This window comes from Aedes aegypti, chromosome 3 (genome assembly GCF_002204515.2).
Source record: "Aedes aegypti strain LVP_AGWG chromosome 3, AaegL5.0 Primary Assembly, whole genome shotgun sequence".
NCBI lineage: Eukaryota > Metazoa > Arthropoda > Insecta > Diptera > Culicidae > Aedes > Aedes aegypti.
This window is the reverse complement of record NC_035109.1, coordinates 148,456,265-148,477,694: the sequence shown is the minus strand read 5'-3', so window position 1 is coordinate 148,477,694 and position 21,430 is coordinate 148,456,265. Positions and strand designations below refer to the sequence as shown.

The 21,430-nt window shown below is 37.4% G+C and overlaps 1 protein-coding gene and 1 long non-coding RNA gene across 2 annotated transcripts; one reads left to right on the top strand and one right to left on the bottom strand.

The window, feature by feature from the left end:
* The first annotated feature begins 1,615 nt into the window (after positions 1-1,615).
* LOC5568211 (tubulin alpha-1 chain) lies at positions 1,616-4,124 on the top strand. Its single transcript, XM_001652094.2, has 2 exons — positions 1,616-1,757; positions 2,673-4,124. The coding sequence occupies exons 1-2, from the start codon at positions 1,755-1,757 to the stop codon at positions 4,020-4,022; spliced, it is 1,353 nt and encodes a 450-aa protein (XP_001652144.1). The 5' UTR covers positions 1,616-1,754; the 3' UTR covers positions 4,023-4,124.
* A 1,409-nt stretch (positions 4,125-5,533) lies between these two features.
* On the bottom strand, positions 5,534-17,816 carry LOC110678375. Its single transcript, XR_002501544.1, has 2 exons — positions 17,778-17,816; positions 5,534-5,972 (listed from the first exon to the last, which is right to left on the bottom strand). It is a non-coding gene; the product is annotated as an uncharacterized LOC110678375 (long non-coding RNA).
* Between the last annotated feature and the right edge of the window lie 3,614 nt (positions 17,817-21,430).

The following is a 21,430-nucleotide window of genomic DNA, read 5'->3' as shown; positions in this document are numbered from 1 at the left end:
CGCTTAGTCTACAAAAATACCACAGGGGTTTTAGTTTTAACACGGGGGTTGTTCCTAGGGTTTGTTCACAAATTTCATAACGCCGAAAATGGCCATTTTTGACACCCACCTACCCCCTTGTAACACTTTTTGTATGAATATGTTGAATATTTTGTATGAGCTGTAACATTTTGTGGAGACCCACCCACCCCCTTCAGCGTTATGAAATTTGTGAACAGGCTCCTATCTGACATTTGGAAAGGGACACGGAAAACAAAATACACCCAAAATTTGAGTTTAAACAGAGGGGTGTGACAAAATCTATAAAAACATAAAAAAATGTTTTTTGTGCTTAAACAACGGAAAACATTAAAAAATTTAGGAAACATGTGTTTTTGGCCTGAACTTATGGCCGGTACGCTGATCATAAGTACTGTGCAAAAGGATAGGACAAGAAACGGTCAAGGAATGATTCCGCTACCGAAATTACTTTAGCTGTACGCAGCTGAGAAGTAGAGCTGATTTCATAACGTCGGTAACGCCTGCCATACAAATCAAAGGGAGCTGTCACTTTTCCGAACGGAAAAATGTGCCGCTCAATTATTCCGCAAGTAAAAGTGACATTTCGCTCATACTGAATAAGCTGTCAAAATTATTTTGGTAAAAAGGAGAAATTTTACTTGAGTGATTTACGTTTCAGGTCCGTACTTGGCTTTAAGCGTTACGTCAATAAGTACGATTGATGCGACCCTTAAAAAGTATGTGCGTGAAGTATGGAGTCAATGGATCATTAAAATAACCAAAACGGCCGCTATGGAAAGCATAGATAGCGCCACCGTAGCCTTGTGTGTTTGACAGAACTGCAATGCTGTCACAATGTTAAATCCCATATACAGTGGCGCCTTTGTTTTGATGCGGTGAGCACTTGCAAAAACTACATTCAATGATCCATTTGAATTCATCATGATCTTAATGAAAACAATGATTGAAGATAATCCATTAAGTTCTCACATACTATGCATATGCGAATCCCCATTGCAAAAATCCATGTGGGTTTGCACATGGATCAAATGAGGACTTTATCTTGAGAATCGAGTTGCGAGTTGCGACGGAACGAAGTTGGTAAAAAATCACACATCACCCATTTTTAGTCGCGAAGCAGTATATTTAATCTAGAATAATGTTTGTTCGACAATCAATTACTAAACGCTGTATTATTGTATCCAATACGATATATTGTACATTATTGGTTTATTCAAATCACTGAAAGATACGTTTTTATCCCGGCGGGATCCCTTTTGGTCCAAACAAAATAAATAAATACGATTCCCTATGGACCGATGCACGAGTTCACTAGTTGACATTTGAGCGGTGCTGTGTTATTTACGTGACCATAGCAACGAATAGGCACCGCTCAAACGTCAAATTCATGAACTCGTCCATATATGTTTCGTTTTTGATTCGCCAAAATTCACGTAATCTGGCAGCCCTGCACTCGTGCTCGCCGTCCGAACACGACGAAAAACCGTTACCAAGCGATCAACGTGAGCGAGAGCGCAAACAACCGAACCGGACCGAGAGAGGGCTTGTCGACGCCCGTTTTCCACCCGTTCCAATGCCGGTCTATAAAACTGTTTTGCGTTCGGTTTTTCTTCATCATTCTCAGTTTGGAAGGCGTCCTTGTAAGCTGCTCCAAGCCGAGCTTTTCTGTGAAGAAAATTATTTCCCTCAATTTGTGCTAATCACTTCGGTGTGTGAAAACCTCATTCTACAAAATGGTAAGTGCTTTCTTTTTTAATTAATTAGTTTGAGAAGTATATTTTAAAGATCAGTAAATTATGCTTTTAATTGAAACTTTTCGAGCCGGCATTTTTATCACCCGGAAAAATTCCACGTCATCGCCTTCAATGGCGGAAGTGAAAATTCTTCCTAATTACCGGCTATAATTTTAGTTTCAATTGGTTTGTCCTATTTACTCAACTTTCTATGCTATTTTAATGCAAAACGATGTAAATTAGTAATTTTATTGACCACACCCAAGCGAGTCATTTTTCGATTCATGCAATCATTTCTCCGGTGCGAGAGTGACGCCATTTTGCCTTTTCCTTGAACCACGCCACGCGCATAATCGGGCAACGGTGCAAGCTAACGCGAGAAAAAAATGCCGCAGCATGACTCATGTTCTTCGCACGATGTTGGGAATGAGGTCATCATGAAATGAAAAATCGATTATTCGGAAGGGGGTGAAAGTTTCACCCGGGTCAGTGCCCTAACGGATCATTTCTTAGTACTTGGTCTGAGTGCTTACAGTGACTCGATTTCATATTGGTACAGGGCACTGTTTTCACATTATTTAAAAAATGGATTTTTCTTGTTTTAAATTTGAACGTTCTAAAACACTTGAGAAATAGTTTCTTACCAACCTGTGTGAACAGTGATCTGTAAGAATATGAATTTTGGTCACTGTCTTTCTAGAAAATGCCTCTCTGGGCAAAAGGTCATTTTGCTTTACCGTTGCAACCCGACCTTTAATCAGTGAGGCAAAAGAGACATGTCTTTCCAATTTTAAAGGCTCACCACTCCTATCATTGGTGAGTCAACTGATGGAGAGATGAACATTATTTTACTGTAAAAATAAGCACTGTTATTCGTTGAGTAAATTGTTGCTAATGATCGCTTTCTTTCGATTACAGCGTGAATGTATCTCCGTACACGTTGGCCAGGCCGGTGTCCAGATCGGTAATGCCTGCTGGGAGTTGTACTGTCTGGAGCATGGAATCCAACCGGACGGTCAGATGCCCTCGGACAAGACCATCGGAGGAGGAGACGACTCGTTCAACACCTTCTTCAGCGAGACCGGAGCCGGCAAGCATGTTCCCCGTGCCGTTTTCGTCGATCTGGAACCAACTGTCGTCGATGAAGTCCGCACCGGAACCTACCGCCAGCTGTTCCACCCGGAACAGTTGATCACCGGCAAGGAAGACGCCGCTAACAACTACGCCCGTGGTCACTACACCATCGGAAAGGAAATCGTCGATGTTGTCCTGGACCGCATCCGCAAGTTGGCCGATCAGTGCACTGGTCTGCAAGGTTTCCTCATCTTCCACTCGTTCGGAGGAGGTACCGGATCCGGTTTCACCTCTCTGCTGATGGAGCGTCTCTCTGTTGACTACGGCAAGAAGTCCAAGCTCGAATTCGCCATCTACCCAGCTCCTCAGGTTTCGACCGCCGTTGTTGAACCATACAACTCGATTCTGACGACCCACACTACCCTGGAACATTCCGACTGCGCATTTATGGTTGACAACGAGGCTATCTATGACATCTGCCGTCGTAATTTGGACATTGAGCGCCCAACCTACACCAACCTGAACCGTTTGATTGGCCAGATCGTCTCTTCGATCACCGCTTCGCTGCGATTCGATGGTGCCCTGAACGTCGATCTGACTGAATTCCAGACCAACTTGGTGCCGTACCCACGTATCCATTTCCCGTTGGTCACCTACGCTCCGGTCATCTCGGCTGAGAAGGCCTACCACGAACAGCTGTCGGTGGCTGAAATCACCAATGCCTGTTTCGAACCGGCCAACCAGATGGTCAAGTGTGACCCACGTCACGGCAAGTACATGGCCTGTTGCATGTTGTACCGTGGAGATGTCGTTCCTAAGGATGTCAACGCTGCCATTGCCACCATCAAGACCAAGCGTACGATCCAATTCGTCGATTGGTGTCCAACTGGCTTCAAGGTCGGTATCAACTACCAGCCACCAACCGTCGTTCCAGGTGGTGACCTCGCCAAGGTCCAGCGTGCCGTGTGCATGTTGTCCAACACGACTGCCATCGCCGAGGCCTGGGCTCGTCTGGATCACAAGTTCGATCTGATGTACGCCAAGCGTGCCTTCGTCCACTGGTACGTCGGTGAGGGTATGGAGGAAGGTGAATTCTCCGAGGCCCGTGAAGATTTGGCTGCCCTCGAGAAGGATTACGAAGAAGTCGGCATGGACTCCGGCGAAGGCGAGGGTGAGGGTGCTGAGGAATACTAAATCCGTCACAAGCAATCTCACTACCGAGAGAACGGTCAATGTTGACCGAAGCGTGGCTCAAAGAAAAGAGGAAATAATTGAATAAATTGCTCTCGAATTAAAGTTAACTGTCTTTTTATTTTTCATCTTACGGTTTGATGCGTTTCATTCACGGTTGTTTGGTTTTCTGGGTCTAGCGGTGCGTGATGTGGATCGGGAGAAAGCTTAGCTTAGGGAGTTAGCGGGTTTGATGAGCTTTCATTTCAACAGATTTCAATTACCCATGTTGGGTACTGAAAAGTATGCGGTGGTAGGCAGTTTCGGGATGGTCTTTGGTATTTTTTTTAATTTTACAAGGGGGATATCTCCAATCATATCATATTCATAATTCAAGGAGTGCTCGCCCATGCTATGGAGTAGGAGTGTGCACATACCTACCTTGCTGTTTTACTTCGATATGGTTTCATTAAAAGGTAAATTTACAGGGTAGCTTGTGTGTTTCCAAGCGGTTCTGTAAAGAACTACTTGGGCACTTCCATGACGCTCATTGGAATGAAGTTTTCACGGTCGAATTGTCTGAAACTATGCAGTAAGAAGAACTTCATATTGTGGCCAATATGAGCTCATTCAGTAGCTTACAAAAAAAAACACCAAGTGAATCAAAAGTGCCAAGAATAGGATCCGGCTCCCTACGTTCTCTTCGCTGTATTGAGTTTTCTAAATTGGGTTCAAAACATGCAGTTCTGCTTTGAAGCGCATCTTGCTATTGAATTTCATACGATTAGGCCGGTAGAACTCCCCATAGACGAAGAGAACAAAACTGCCAAAAATAGAACAAGTTCTACTTGGGAATGCACCGTGCAGACAAAATGGTGAAAACTACCCGAGCAAAGTCCAACAACAAAATGAAAGCAAGTTGAAAACATATATTGTTTTCAGCATCAAGTTGATATCATAATTTAGTATCAATTTATCAATGAAATATTCGATATCATATTTTGTTTTCTTTCTGCTATCATTTTAAATTTTTACTTATATTTTCTTTTTATTTAATTATAAATTTATTCGTGCTACATGTTTAAATACTACGAAAATATAAAAATAGAGCATTTATCTAGTCGCAGTAATGTTTCAATATCAATCGAAAATATGTATATCTCAGCGAGTTCTCAATTTGCTTTCAATGACAGCAGAAACTGTTTTCAATTTGCTTTCACTGACAGCAAAAAGAGTTTTCAATTTGATTTCATGGGAACATTTTTCTGCTCTCAGTTTTGATATTTTAACCGTTAAAACGACCAAAATGACAACAAACTGAGTTATCAAAATCCGCGACAGCACAACATCAAAATTAGTTTTCAATATGATCTCAAGCTTTGCTCGGGTAGCTAGCTGGATTGGTTACAAAACCCGTTGCTTTTAATTTAGTAGGTACATAGGTCAATCACCCACATCGAAGTTTCTCAGTAATATGGAATCAACTAAGTACTTGGTCGAATGTTGAAAGTGACCGTCCGATAATAATAAATGACTTGATAATCAATAGTTTTACTATCGCAATAATTGGTTGACTATTGGCTTAATCTTATGAATGAGCATAGAATCGAAACCTAGTAAATATTGCATAGTTATCTGATTTGGTTTGCCTTGTCTCAAGTTCGTGGAAATCAATGAAGTCTGAAGAGAAAACAGGGTTTAATCATTCTGTCAAGTATTCCATGGGCAATATTATAAAACATCCAGCAAACGAAAGCCATATATGGAATTGATGATCCAGCGGCGAGTACCATTTCCATTCATGGCCCTAACTACGAGGAATGGAGGTGACGTGATGCAGATGAGTCAGACAGACACGAAAACGCATGTGGTGGAAGGCATTGCTTTCCGTCTACGCCTCTTCCGTCCGTGCTTAAGTTTGTCGCTCTGGTGAAACTCTCAGGGAGAAACACTTCTCCATCCGTATGGCTGTTCCTACGGTAAATGGAAAATGAAACACGATTACATCATCTTGATCACGAAGTATATCTACTTGGTGGTAAGGAAGTCGGTGTAGGTAGTGGGTGGATGAAATATTGATTAAAGCTGCTTTTGGAAATGTAGGTGGGTAGTTGACACTAGCAATTCTGTATGAGTTATCAAATGATGGTATGGTTTGAAGTCTATATAGACAAATGTTTACTAAAACTTGTACAGCTTGAAATTAGTAGTCATGTTTTGCATATAAAAGTGCACAAGATGACCTCCATGAGACCATGTATGACAAATTGTATCATGACTGTGCTCAACTAGCATTTAAAAGCCTATTTTCTGTGGCAAAATTATTAAATCTTATACAGTTTTATGCAGAAAACAATGCCTTTTTAAAAACACAAAACCCGATTAGGAAGATCCTAAAATAAATTCCCAAGGAACAATAGATAGCTTTTAAGATACTTACGTGTTTAATACAAGCTGCATAGCAGCAACCATTGCTGAACAAATTTTTAGTTGAATCATTAATTGAATAAAATTAATTTTCGCTTATAAAAAAGCTGTTATTCCACTTGCAGTTTGTGTTTTGAATAAGAGCTGAATAAACCTCCGAAAATGCAAATATAGTAGCTTTTGTTCTACAACACATAAGAAATTTAACAATTGAGTGATTAAAAGCTTCTATAGGTTGTAGCCATCATTTTAGTATAATATTGAACATTTGATTAACAACAAATCGTACAAAAGTTTCAGTGTCTAATACTTAAAATGTTGACCAGCATGATTAGTAAAACTTATAAACAATGTGAATAACAGTATATGAGTATGCTCTTATTCAAGCAAAACATATTATGTCTTTTTATGTTATTTTCAAATGTTTCAAATATTTTTCAAATCAAATCCAAGACGTGTATGCGATGGATGGATTAACGTAATGGACGTAATGGCGACGTAATGGATCAACGAGGGTAAAGTTCGAATCGCATTGGATTAAAAATATCAAAATTTAAATTTTCTTAATGTAGTGATCATCATCTGCGACGTAATTGATATCGGAAAAAGTTACTAATCATAACATTTTCAATGATAATCGAAGTATAAATAATAATTTAACAATAGTTACATGAAAGTGGTTACCCAACTTACAGTCAAGTGTCACAAATAAACATACATAGTTAATTATTGTTGAATAATGGTGACAGCTGAAAAAATGCCCTACAGAGAGCTGAGAAGATGGTATTTAGATCCAAATTTAAGTCAATGTTCAACATTTTTCATTGGAATGAATAATAGTAGAATCAACACTTATTAAACTTCTCCAAAGAATCTCTGCCGACTTGTCAAGATTGTTTTACTGATGAGTTGAACAATTTTTCCTTCTATTAAAGAGCCAATATTCCACAAATATAATTGTGTAAACAGATGTACAGGAGACGAACTAACGTTTTGGTTGCTTCGCACTTCAGCTGTTTCCATGTTTAACATGAACATGATTAAAAGCTGAATAGGTATTTTATAAAATCCTAATACAACATAGATATATCATCCGAGCAGGTCATCCAAAGAAGTCCAAAATAACGATTACTAAACACATTGTTCAGCTACAAAGAAGCCTTACAAAAGAGGTCACACCATAGCCAAATTTTTGAAAAATGGACAAAATATCTAAAAATTGCGTTGTATTCTTAATGCATTGCAATGTTTAACTTACTAATATTATTATTATTTATACAAATATTAATTTTCTTTTATGTCCGAGACCCCTTGGAAGGTACGAGGGGGGGATAAAAATAAATTAGGAACAAAAAAATAAAGAGGAAAAAAAAAGTTTTTTTTTAATTTTTATTTTTAAAGATAGTTGTTGAACTTTCGCCCTCTGGTTCACTATTTAACCTGTTTTTTACTTTAAAAATTGAAAAAAAAACTAACTGTTGTCAAAAAATTATGAATCTTTTTTTTTGTCCCCTTCAAAATTTTCGGATTTTCGAAGAAGAAAAGAAAATTAATATTTGTATCAGCCTTATTTGAGTGGCTTTTCGCCCTTGGCTAATTCGCCACTAACTTACTTATATATAAGTAGAACAATATTGCAGGGTTGAATCTAAGAACGCGCCTATTAGAACCAACAATTCTTGTTTGAATTAAATCAACCCATCTGGTGGTTTGTTTCTAATCCGGCTTATTTTTGAAACAACAAAACTCTGTGCCGAATGAAATATTGAAGCTCGATTTTCATTTCAACAAATGACAATTGTTGTTTCAACAATATCGTTTTGTTAAATCCATTTTTTTTTCTTGTCGCCATTTTGTATTTGAGAAATAAACAGAGAAGTTAGAGGCAAAAATTAAATTTTGTTTAAAGTTGAAAAAGAAGTGTTCATGGGATATTCGGTAGCTGTCAATTTTAATACCTTTGGTGAGTATACATAATCCGTCGTAGTTTAATTTAAATACAATACTTGTTTTAATTATGAATCGTGGTTTACGGCCAACCAGCCGAGTGGAAGTTTAACAACTACCGAAAAGCTAAACATTACATATAATTTGCAATTGGATTAGATGGACAAATTGATGTGAAGATTTGCGAAAAAGTTACACGTCTTCTCAGTGAGAATCGAACTCACGACTCCCCGATCTCTAGTTGGGGCGCGTTAACCACTACGCCATGAGAGGACTCATGAACGCAGAAGTTAACCTGAATTCGATTTCAGCTCAATAATCACGTGGTCCTCTTTCGCAAAGTGCACCTCTTTCGGAAGAATTAGATGCCCATCCAAACACAACGCTTTCTATATATATCCAATGCCTAGCCGAGAGCGCATTGTTTTTTAGGTATAGGAATAGCACACTACACTAGCCAGCAACTGCGCTGGCTGAGGTTTCTATTGTGTGGGCTTCCAATGGGTCGCGACGTTCTCAAACGACCGGTTACGGAACATGAGTCCGTTGCTCGATAAATACTTGTTTTAATTATGAATCGTGGTTTACGGCCAACCAGCCGAGTGGAAGTTTAACAACTACCGAAAAGCTAAACATTACATATAATTTGCAATTGGATTAGATGGACAAATTGATGTGAAGATTTGCGAAAAAGTTACACGTCTTCTCAGTGAGAATCGAACTCACGACTCCCCGATCTCTAGTTGGGGCGCGTTAACCACTACGCCATGAGAGGACTCATGAACGCAGAAGTTAACCACGATTCATAATTAAAACAAGTATTTATCGAGCAACGGACTCATGTTCCGTAACCGGTCGTTTGAGAACGTCGCGACCCATTGGAAGCCCACACAATAGAAACCTCAGCCAGCGCAGTTGCTGGCTAGTGTAGTGTGCTATTCCTATACCTAAAAAACAATGCGCTCTCGGGCTAGGCATTGGATATATATAGAAAGCGTTGTGTTTGGATGGGCATCTAATTCTTCCGAAAGAGGTGCACTTTGCGAAAGAGGACCACGTGATTATTGAGCTGAAATCGAATTCAGGTTAACTTCTGCGTTCATGAGTCCTCTCATGGCGTAGTGGTTAACGCGCCCCAACTAGAGATCGGGGAGTCGTGAGTTCGATTCTCACTGAGAAGACGTGTAACTTTTTCGCAAATCTTCACATCAATTTGTCCATCTAATCCAATTGCAAATTATATGTAATGTTTAGCTTTTCGGTAGTTGTTAAATACAATATTATTTTAGTAATCATATGAAAAAGATGATATCACTATTCATGATGGTTATGACGGTGTAAATACGAAAGGAAGAAAAGCTATAGGTAATGAAAAACAATCGATTAAATTGCAAGACAAGTTGATTGTTTTAATTTTGTTTATTTCAGAATTTCCTAAATTTGTTCCGACCGGTCGGTTGTGCAGCGGCGAGGGTACCGGACTATATCATCTTACACCTATTGTTTCGAAACACAAACTCAATGATCAAATATAATATGTAAAGCTTGCGCATTGAATTAGTACACTCAAGAAAACAGCCCCCTTAAATAAAGGTGCATTTGCACATACATTGGTCGAATTTTCATTCTCATTAATTGTATGTGTACCTCATATTCATTATGCTCGTAATTAATACCATGTATTTGAGTAACATCTATATCATTTGAAGAACATTCAAAGTATGTGCAAAGTTCATACCCTTCTGGAACACATGGAGTAAACAAACATGGCCTCTGAAAAATGTTTCCGCGATTGTGATCTTCTCGATGTACTCTAATAGCAGTATTTCGGTGATATCTTGATTAAATATACAGGTATTTATAAAAGAAAAAAAAAACTATTCTAGTGGATTTATAGCACTTATTTTCATTTATGCAGATGCGGGAATAATGAAACAGAGAGTTCCTGAATAGCATCGGGACCAAATGTTGCAAGCCATAAATGAAATCGAAGATAAGTTCCACCAAGAATGTTAATATGCGGATGTAATTTCCGCGTGATTAATCTTTTAATAATAAGTTTATTTTAATAAATGTTTATTTCGTATGCTCATTATAGCTGTTTACTATTTATTGTTTTTTTTTTTTTTTTTTTTTTTTTTTTTTTTTTATGGTGTACTCAGCTGGAGCTGTATGACAGCTTCGTTGTCTGTGCTGGACCCCGTAGTGCAAATTTTACCTCTACTTTTGCCAATATTTAGACGGAATAGGCTATGTTGCCCGCTTTAACACTATTTTGGATGAATATTGTGCAGAAGTAGTTTTATTAAATTGTTTTTGCTTTAGTTTCCCTCCCGTAGTCATGTTTGTATAGTCATCCTTTAATTCTGAGCAATCGGATTCTTGTTTACGCATGGAGAAGCGACATGAAAATATATGTTATTAATTAATGCATTTCTTGGAAATAACATACAGAGCTATGTTGTAGTAGTCTATGTTGACAAATTGTAGCACAGATGTCATCTCCAAGCATCTTTTGACAATGATAGACAGAAAATGTTAATTATACAGAATACGGTCGTATATCAAACGATAGCGATAGGGAGATCCTTTTTTCCCGAATTGAATGAAGGTTATTGAAGTGAAAAACATGAAATGTACTTCTATCTATAGAGCTTAGTGACATTTGAACACACGTAGACTAGAATACGCTCGTCATACACAGTTTGTTTTTGTTTTCCTCAAAGAAACTTGCACACGCTTTCCAGACTCACCAAAATGCATATGGAAATATTACCCAATTTGAAAAATTTAAACCCGTTTTCTGCGTGTTTTTCGAGACTGAGTGCATATTGTTTTCCTCTAAGGTTCACAACTACATCTACACTAGGGTACCCATACCATTGGGCGTGAAAACCACTATACGCGAACAAGAACTATCTGAAGTGCCTCGTCATTGTACGTCATGTATTCTCTAGTATTTTAGTCGTTTATGCTACTAGTCTGAAACGTGATGTGTTATACTATATGAATAAGTTTCAAAATATGAATCAAGTGTTTGGTTTTAAATAGTCTTTATCTTCCGAAGGTCGTACTGGAATGCTAATCAATACAATACTTTTCTAGGAGAGATGACTGTCTATGTTGCCATCTTGTAGTACCGAATCCAAGTTGTAGATGATTAATATGAAGAGAAGTGTCAAGTCTAAATGTACTGTAAATGTGTTTGGTGTGGTCATCGATGTGCTTTATGTTCGTCTTATTGTTATTGTTCTGAGGTCTTCTCAAAATGAGAATTCAATTGAATAATGTCTCAAGTTAGTTTACAGTTTGGATAGACAAAGTTATTGGTACGGTATTATTGGTACACTCAAGAAAATGGCTCCCTTGAATTAATGTGGATTTGCACATACCGTGTACGCACCAAACTTTGCGCAGTTAAGAAATTATCATCCTATTTTTGCTTCAAATAAGGATAAAATACGTATATTCTTATTCAAATTTCTGCCAAAGATAGGCATTTAACCCTTCAGTAGAACACATGATTTAAAAAGAATAAAAATAATTCATAAAAAATTAAAAAAATGCAAAAGGTGATACAACATTTTGTGCCTAACATTGCGCACAAAATCTGAATTGTTCCTAACTTTGCGCATGATGTGCCTAACTTTGCGCATGCCTTAAAATGCTCGTTAGCTCCAAATAATATTACTTTTTTATTGCTTTTGTATTAAACAAAAAGGGTACAACTAATATGAGCTTTTTTTAAAGCAAATCTTCTCTGTTGTACATGTTGGCAGCTGGAAATGGAGGATTTCCAGATGAACTTGACGAGTCTTAATAAGCAGTTATGTGCTTCAACTGAAGCTCAGCCGAACTATGCTCGAGAGTTTTCTCGTTTGCAATGCTGTCCATTAGTATATTCAAGCTTTCCACTGAAATCGAATTAATGGAAAGCATCAATTAGTACGGGAGATGTATCGTTGATCACTAGGGATTCATTATTTTTTGTTGCCGTACGTACCGGATATTCCATAATTGAGCGGGTTTTTTTGCTAGACAACTGGAAAGTGAATCATTGTCTATCCACTGAGAAGCCAACCGCTATCAATTATCCAAGTTTACAGTAAAAGTCTCCTCCTGCGTCAATACAGTATTCAGTAGGGTATTTCGAGATTTTTCGATGCACACTATGCCTTCAGCTTCATACAAAAGGTACTTTCAGGAATATTATATGTAGCCGCTGCCTTATGGATTGAGTGACCATTCCTGGTTAGACCGACAGCTTTTATCATTTGCAATGACGTACATGTATTTACGTGCCATTTTGAATTGCTAGAAGTGCGCAAAAATTAAGACCCTTATGTAAAAAGTGGGTCCTAACATTGCGCATCGCTTTTTTCAAATAAAAAATCGACATATTGTCTGGAAAATTAATGGAATTAATAGAATATTACCTTTTTTGCAAATATACCGCAAATATACTTCTCACAACACAGTTTTGTTCAGAAAAATGTTGATTTTTGGCAGAGCCACTTCTTAGCGCTTGTGTTAAGACGGTGTAAAAGTTGAGATTTATACGAGTAACGTCAAGGTTTTTTGATTATTTACAAACATTAACGAGGGTTTCTTAGTAAACAAATGTATGTCAAATACTTATTTCACATAAACGAACATGTTACTGAAACAGAATTGTTGAAAAAATCATTGATAAATTAACATTTTTTCATGCTTGTTAAAAATGCGCAAAGTTTGGAGCTGCGCAAAGTTAGGTGCGTACACGGTACGTTGCTTAAATTTCCAAAATCATTAGTTTTATATGTGCCATATACACACTATGATAGTAATAAATACCTACTATTTGCAGCACATATACGCCATTTGAAACGTATTCAAAGTATGTGCAATGTATACATTCTTCTGAAGCACATTGTGTAAAAACATGGCGTCCGTAAAAAGTTTTCGCGGTGGTGATCTAAATAAGCTGCATTTGTTCAGCGATATTTTGTTTGAATTGGAAGGTAATTATGGCTGAAAATCAACTCTATGATATTGTTATAACTTAATCTACTATTATGCAAAGAATATTACAGTAATAAACGATGACTAGGACGATAACCGACTTATGAACTACCCACCTCACTGCCCACAGAGATGTGATGAGAATAAAGACCAAAACGAGTTGCCTCAACAAGCAATTTTTGGTTCGTCTGCTTCACCTACTTATTATAATTATTTTTTTTATCATACCGCATATTGAGGCTGTTGTAATATGTCTATTAATCTATACAATAAACCTTTCTTCTTTATTTTTGATAATTATTGAATATAACAAGGAAAACCAAAAACGTTCATTAATATGATTTGTCCAATCAATATACTCCATTGAAGCCGCCCATGTAAAGTATGTGTCTGGGTTATGGATTGGATATGAAATAATCGTACTTTCAATGGAAATAAAGATTGACGACAATCCATTGATTTCGCACATACCCTTCATATGCAAACCCCCATTGCAAAAATCCATATGGGTTGGCACATGCATCAAATGAGGACATTATCTTGAGTGTACGGTATTATGAATATATAGGGGGGCTGAAATGATATACAATATGTGTTCGCTAAGAACTAAAAATGTTACTTACCCTTTTCTTAGTATACCCACCAACGCATATGGATCGTTTTTACCTCAGTTTGATGGTAATTCGATCCGTGTCCTTGCTGATCTATGTGCTTCGGGCTTCGGCTCCTAACACGACGTTTGATACATACGACAGACGACTTGCTCCCTCGTGATGGTGTTGTTGTTAGTTGTTATACATGAAAAGAAAGAAAGAAAGAATGTTATTAGTATTAAGAATAAACAGAATTTAGTGAGTTTTCATTGAATTACATTTGACTACATCACTGATTATAGTCAACGACATCGGAAACTTTATGTGTTGACTGTTGATCTAGTTTTTCCTCAGTCCCGTTGGTCAGTATTGCTAAAGGTCCTTTTTAACATGTTTATTAGTACTTGGACAAGTTGAATATTTTAAGTTTACTACTTTTGTCATGTTGGTCAATAATGATTTTGATCAGTTTGTTTTATACATCTATTCATATTCAAATCTGGTCTCGTCTGTTTTCATTTAGAATCGTCGTAAATACATTTCTATGTGTTAAAAACTTTACTAGAAATAATAAAGAAATAGAAAGTCTTTTTTATTGTCCGGATCCACTTTTCGGTGACAAAATAAAGCTTCATCGCGCCTAAGCCCTATCTATTTATTATAATTTTGCGAGAATGAAGTTGTTGTAGTTTTATGATACCAACATAATAAATGTGGTTTTTTATTATGATTCTAATGAGAGAAGCATAACAAATTAACATTTGTGTCACATTCTACTCGATGGATCCTCAGTCATTCTCCTCATTAGTCAATATTATAACCATTTAAACAAAATCTAACCTATCTGCATTAAAGCGTGGCTACGGCTCCTGTTACCCCGATGCCTGGTAACAGGATAACCGTTGGATCACATCCGTAAGATTGATGCATCTATGCCAGATGGTTGATGACGCGGCATTAAACAAATATTTCCTGATGTGATACCACCACGACTGGACATGTCTTTGGTTCCCATATAAGTGCTAATGGGGTAAGCCCACCCATCGCGGCAAGATTACACGTCCTAGGGGAGGGGTTTACTATTTATTGTTTCTTGGATCTTATTTCATTGGAATCATGTGTGTGTGTGTGATTCCGGTGGAATATTCCTGATCCAAGAAACGAAAAGTGGAAATTCTTGCTTTTAATGCTAACAGGGTGGCCACCAAGTTTCAATTTTGAAATTCCCGCTTTTTTTCCCGGTTTTCCCGGTACAGTCGCCAAAATTTTCCCGGTTTTTGATTTAGCTAATTGAAGATATTTCAACTCAATTTCTCATCATTTTATTTTTCCTTCATGAAAATAAAGAGTTCTCCAAAGCGGTGGGGATTGCTCATCAAACCTTCCGGTCCGCCTCATAGTTACGTACTATTTGGTGCTGGGTGTAGTTCTTGTTTTTCCAGCTGTATTGAAAAGCATGAGCCATAGTCTTTGGCATACAATCGGATCTTCTTCTTCTTTCTGGCATTACGTCCCCACTGGGACAGAGCCTGCTTCTCAGCTTAGTGTTCTTATGAGCACTTCCACAGTTATTAACTGAGAGCTTTTGCTATGCCAATGACCATTTTTGCATGCGTATATCGTGTGGCAGGTACGAAGATACTCTATGCCCTGGGAAGTCGAGAAAATTTCCAACCCGAAAAGATCCTCGACCGGTGGGATTCGAACCCACGACCCTCAGCTTGGTCTTGCTGAATAGCTGCGCGTTTACCGCTACGGCTATCTGGGCCCCTACAATCGGATCTATCTTTAGCAGAAAAGAACCGAAATGTCTATCGACGACCGGTGATTGCTAGCAGATATAGTGGAGAGCTTGTCTTGAAACGTTCATCGCTTCAAGCTAGTTGAAAAACTGAATACACTGATTGCCTGTCGATCAGAGCCGAACTAGGCATAGATCGTATACATACATCTGAATCTACATGTCTCCGATGTATTATATCGTTCCAGGTGGGAGTTATCTGATATGTGAATATGGTACCATAACAGAATTTTCCATCTGAACGAAGTGATAAATCATAATATTCCGCAAACTGTATCACACATCTACAGAATATATTGCGTGAAGTTAAGACACAGCTGAGTAGGTACATAGGACCAAGTCCCTGCCGGGTGGCGCGAAACTGATGAGCGATAGACAATAGAATCAACAACACTGCCATAAGGGATAGTAAGCATGTGACTATTGTCGAAACTATGATTAGGAGGCAAATCAACATCCCAAGATCAAATTTTTGTTACAACCCAATGCACACTGTAGCCGTCGCTGAAAAAACGTGATCGAAATTGTTTTGACCTTGAAAACATGATTTTAGTACTATAGTGTCTTCGGGAAAGTTTTTCCATAAAATAACGACGAAAAGTCTGTTGGATATGTTGTCTGTTTGTCTGGGATAAACTTGTCTGAATAGATTATTTCGACCTTTTGTTGATTGATTATATTGTTGACTTTATTGCATAAAATTCGATACAGTGATGCCAGATATTCAAGTTAAGCCAATATAGGGTGTAGTGAATAAGTGTAAATTATATCTGCATGTAAGTAAACATTTTTTCAGACTTTCTTTTGACCGTCAGGCTAAAGCAGGCTAAAAACGGCTTTCTCTGCATTTCATAGTATTAGTTTCAAACCATTGGATGAACATGTTTCAGACTGCGGAAATGTGCGCGTCCAAATGATTTTTAGTGTCAAAAAGGTGCAAAATTTTATATAAAACCTTCAATAACTCAAAAAGTATGAGAGATAAAAATATGCTCCTTTGGAGAAAGTTATGTGTTTTTGCAAGTAACAAATAACACTAGAACAATTGAAAATTGTACAAAATCATCCAACCAAGTTATGATGAAAAAAGTGATTTTTAGGGGTGTTCCACAAAAAACTCCACAAATGTACATGAAAATCAAAAAATATGCATACGGTGTCTTGAGCAAAGTTGTTTCTTCTAATATTACCTACAACTTTCCCGAATAAAGTTTATTTTCAAATTCATAAATACGAAAAATAAAATTTCGTTCTCACTTATAGGTGGATTAATCACCAAACTGACACTTTAATAAAATAGCGATTATTTTATGGAAAAACTTTCCCGAAGACACTATAGTACTAAAATCATGTTTTCAAGGTCAAAACAATTTCGATCACGTTTTTTCAGCGACGGCTACAGTGTGCAATGTAGGTATTATTAAATTAGGCTGTAGAAAATGATAAATATCTGATCACTTAGGAACCTTGCAACAGGTAATAAATGCTCGTAGTCTGTTTTCTTCGAATACATATGTATAAATTGTTAAAATTGCCGAATCATACGCGGAATTTATTGAACGGATCATGAAATTAGGACTGAAATCATAATGATGATAGATTATCAACTTTCCTTTCGTCTTGCTATTTGTTACCGTTAGAATCACCAAACTGATTGGTTTCCCACTACTTACACCAATACAACAGCACGAAAACTGAAGTATTATAATCGCGCGTTGGAACTTTCAATATCCATATATTACATCAATAGTGAATTCTTGTATGTAGCCAGTATAAATAACAGAATCATCAACTTCTTGAACATTCTTTAACTGAAAACAGGATGCTTGTTTTATCAAACATGCTCAATCTGCACCTAAAATCTCGGATCCAAATAGTTTTCTAAATAAAAATTGTGTCTAAATAAAACGTGTAGGCCAACAAAACATAATTGAGTAGGAGTTTACAAGTTACTTAGCACATGAAAAGCAGTTTAAATTAATCTATTACTAGATCAACACTAATGCTCACATGTTTATATTCTCATTTCATCATGGTCCTCATTGCTCGAGCGGAGACGAACACCCTGGAGATGGAAAAAATCGACAGCGCTACGATAAGGAAACGTAACAGATGAGAAACTATCGATACATTTATCAATTATAAAACCCCGTTTTAATGTTAACACTTTGTTTCTGTTTTTTCTGTTTTTTTTCGTTTCAGCAATCAAATAACCGAACCAACTCTACTATCCCTACTATCTTTTCATTTCTTCTTCGTTGTACTTATAGTCCTTCTGGCACTGAACCGAGTGGTGCGCCTTCCGCTTTCTTACTGGTGCTGTTTTTCCTGTACATTTGGCATAGTGTCGGAGGTGGTGTACTGTATTTGCTATACAACGCGCTACTTTCGATATTGTGCTTGGCGTGTGGGGAAGCAGTACTAGTGGTGAAGCGGAGGGCGCCATTCGGTTTAGTGCCAGAGGGACTATATCTATTTAATGTATCTGAAGCTTGTGGGACCGCTTTAATTCCGGCGCCTGCTTGTGGAAGATCCCGGTGTGCTAAACGGTATAGGACATGTTAACGGGGGAGGCTTGGTAGGTCCTCACCCCGCCCGTGTCTAGATGGGCGGATAATTGTCTGCCAGGGTGTGGATTGAGCAATTACAATTACAATTACAATGAAAATAAAGAGTTCTCCAAAGCAAACAACATACACAGAGAAACAGACGTAACACTTAGAACAAATCGCGATCAAAATCATAGTCGCGAAAACATGTACGCCCAATGTTAAAAACACTGTAGTTGGCCGATGGACCAAAAGGTGGCGGTAATGTGTAAACGTCAAACACGAACAAAAACGACGCGAGCGCTGCGGATGGTCGATTGACCACCTACAAGATATTCGAATCAATCGTTAAAAAGTTGGTCGATGAACAGCGATGAGAGTGTGACGTCTGTTTGTCTGTGCAACATACATAGAATGAAACAAAAATCCGTGACATTTGATTCAACAGATTTTTCCGTGGAATAACAGTGGTTTCAACATAACTGTCAAAAATTCACAGAAAATTAGGTGAAAGCCAAAATTTTACAAAAGTCTGTGAAAAATTAACACAAAGCTCGGTGAAAATCAATCTTTTTAGCATATACCGAAATTTACACTGACAACCTGTGCAATCATTAGGCGTGGCCTGCGTTTTTTTAATTTTCTAATGGCGAACTTCGCTAAAGTTTATATTTTTGTCTATTAATATAAATATACTGGACTTGAAACGTGAACATTGTTAAGACGCATAGTGTAAAAGTAGAAATTAAATCGTTAAAAAAAATAAGCAATCCTATGTGTTATTCAAATATAACGATTTTCTACAACTTCTGGTTTGTAGATTGATAGCTCCAAAATGTTCGTTCAATACGATTTTCCCAGTAGTCATCTCAAATTCCCGGTTTTTCCCGTCTTTTTCCCGGTGCAATCAAATTCCCGTCTTTTTCCCGCTTTTCCTGTTTTTCTCGGTTCGGTGGCCACCCTGTGCTAAGAAAAAAGTCTATATAGGTGACCAATAAATTCCATTTAAGCCAGCTATGAAAAGTATGTGTTTCGATTATGGATTAAATATGAAGTAATCATGTTTTCAATGAAGATGAAGATTGGTGATGATTTATTGGTTTCGCACATACTATGTATGTGCATACCCCCATTGCAAAAATCCATATGGGTTGGCACATGAATCAAATGAGAAGTTTATCTTGAGTGTAGGAATGTTAATAAAAAATTATTTTTAAATCAATGAAATACTTTGTTAATATCAATGAACAGAATTGTAGAAACAACAATAGTTGGTTTTTCTTTCAACACCCATTCTTTGTTACTTCAATATGGGGTGTTTTTAGAATCAACAAATTATATTTTTGTTTCAATTGCATTTCTTTTTGTTTTTGACAGCTGGCTATTTTGAGACATTTTTAGAAACAACAATTTATTTTGTAGGAATAAATGGAAGTTATCATTAAGTCAACAAAAATTGCCGATAAGCCGTGAGTCAACAATAAAATTTGTTGAATCTATACAGATTTCGTTTGTATTTACAATATATTTCTCTGCGTGTATATAAAAACATGTTGGATACAATAATAACTGATGCTTTCTCAATACAATATTCAATTATGTTTAGAAAATATTTTGAATCAGTCTTCTGACATAGGATTATTGATTGAAATATATTTTATATTTGTATAATGTTTAATAGATGGAAAAAGTACGACACATAATTAAAATATTAACCTAGTAGAAATATTATACATTTAATAAATAAATTTTAGTATAGGTAGATGAACAATTCAATTAAAGTTTTAATAAGTTAAAACTTATTTTGAAATTCGATTAATCATTTCAGACTGTTTTTACTTTGTGAATAAACTTTATTTTTGACCAGCATTGAAATAAATTTTCTCACTGTGAAGGGACCATCGAGATAGGGAGAGATCGAGACATAGAAGAGTGCATGGTGACGTCAAGAAAAATTCTCCTTCTCTGTCCCTCTTTCATCACGCTCAATTGACTGTCCTGCTCTTTGACACTCACTGCTGGAATTGTTTAGATTTTTTTTATATGGAGTTGACATTCACTGCTGGAATTGTTGACATTTTTTTTATATGGAGTTTCGAGGTTAGGTCAAGCGTGCAACCACAGACAAACAGACGTAACACTTAGAACAAATCCCAATCAAAATCATAGTCACGATGACATGTACGCCCAATGCTAAAATCGGTGTGTTTGGCCGATGGACCAACAGATGGCGGTAGTTTGTAAACGTCAAACGCGAACAAAAATGATGCGAGCGCTGCGGGTGGTGGATTGGCCACCTACCATATATTTGAATCGGCCGTTAAAAATGTGGTCGATGGACATCGGTGAGAGTGTGACGTCTGTTTGTCTGTGGTGCAACGATCTATACACTCAGGCAAATGGACTATCGATAAACATAGGAACCCCTTATGAAAATTCGCCACAAGGAATCGGGTTGAAATTCATAAATTTGCCTTATGAAACCGAAATTTGAAAACAAAAATAGTTTTCGCGGCAACCTGGAATCGAACCAAGGACCTTGCTATCGATAGATTCGTACGTACACCCCGCGCCTATCGACGCCTTGGCGTGGAATGATGCTAAAACGATACATAAGCGTTCGTATTGCGATAATCGTTCCATCTTTCATAAGGCAAAAAGTATGAATTTCGATAGTCCAGTTCGCTGCGTGTAGAACAAGTTTTTAACGAATAGTAGATTGAAAATCACTCCGTTGCCAGGAAAATCAAAAACAAACAGTTGTCATTTCGTCTTCGCAAATTGTTTTGAATCTCTAAAATCTAGTCTAGTAAGCTTTGATAATGGGCATATCGACATACGGAGAGAAAATTGGAAACGAAAATCACATCGAGATACCGCGTGGGACCGAAATCCGTACGCTTAGGTGCCGCAAAGCCAGATAAAAACCTATGATTAAAATGTGTGGGTTTGTATAGAGAATCGATCAGACTTTTTTCTGTTACCTTAACATCTTTTTAGATGTAAATAATTACATCAAGATCCAAAAGTTGAGTAGAAATCATAATAAAAATGACTTGCCTTGAATCGAAATCCGTCCACATGAATAAGGTTGATTCAAAATCCGTACACCTG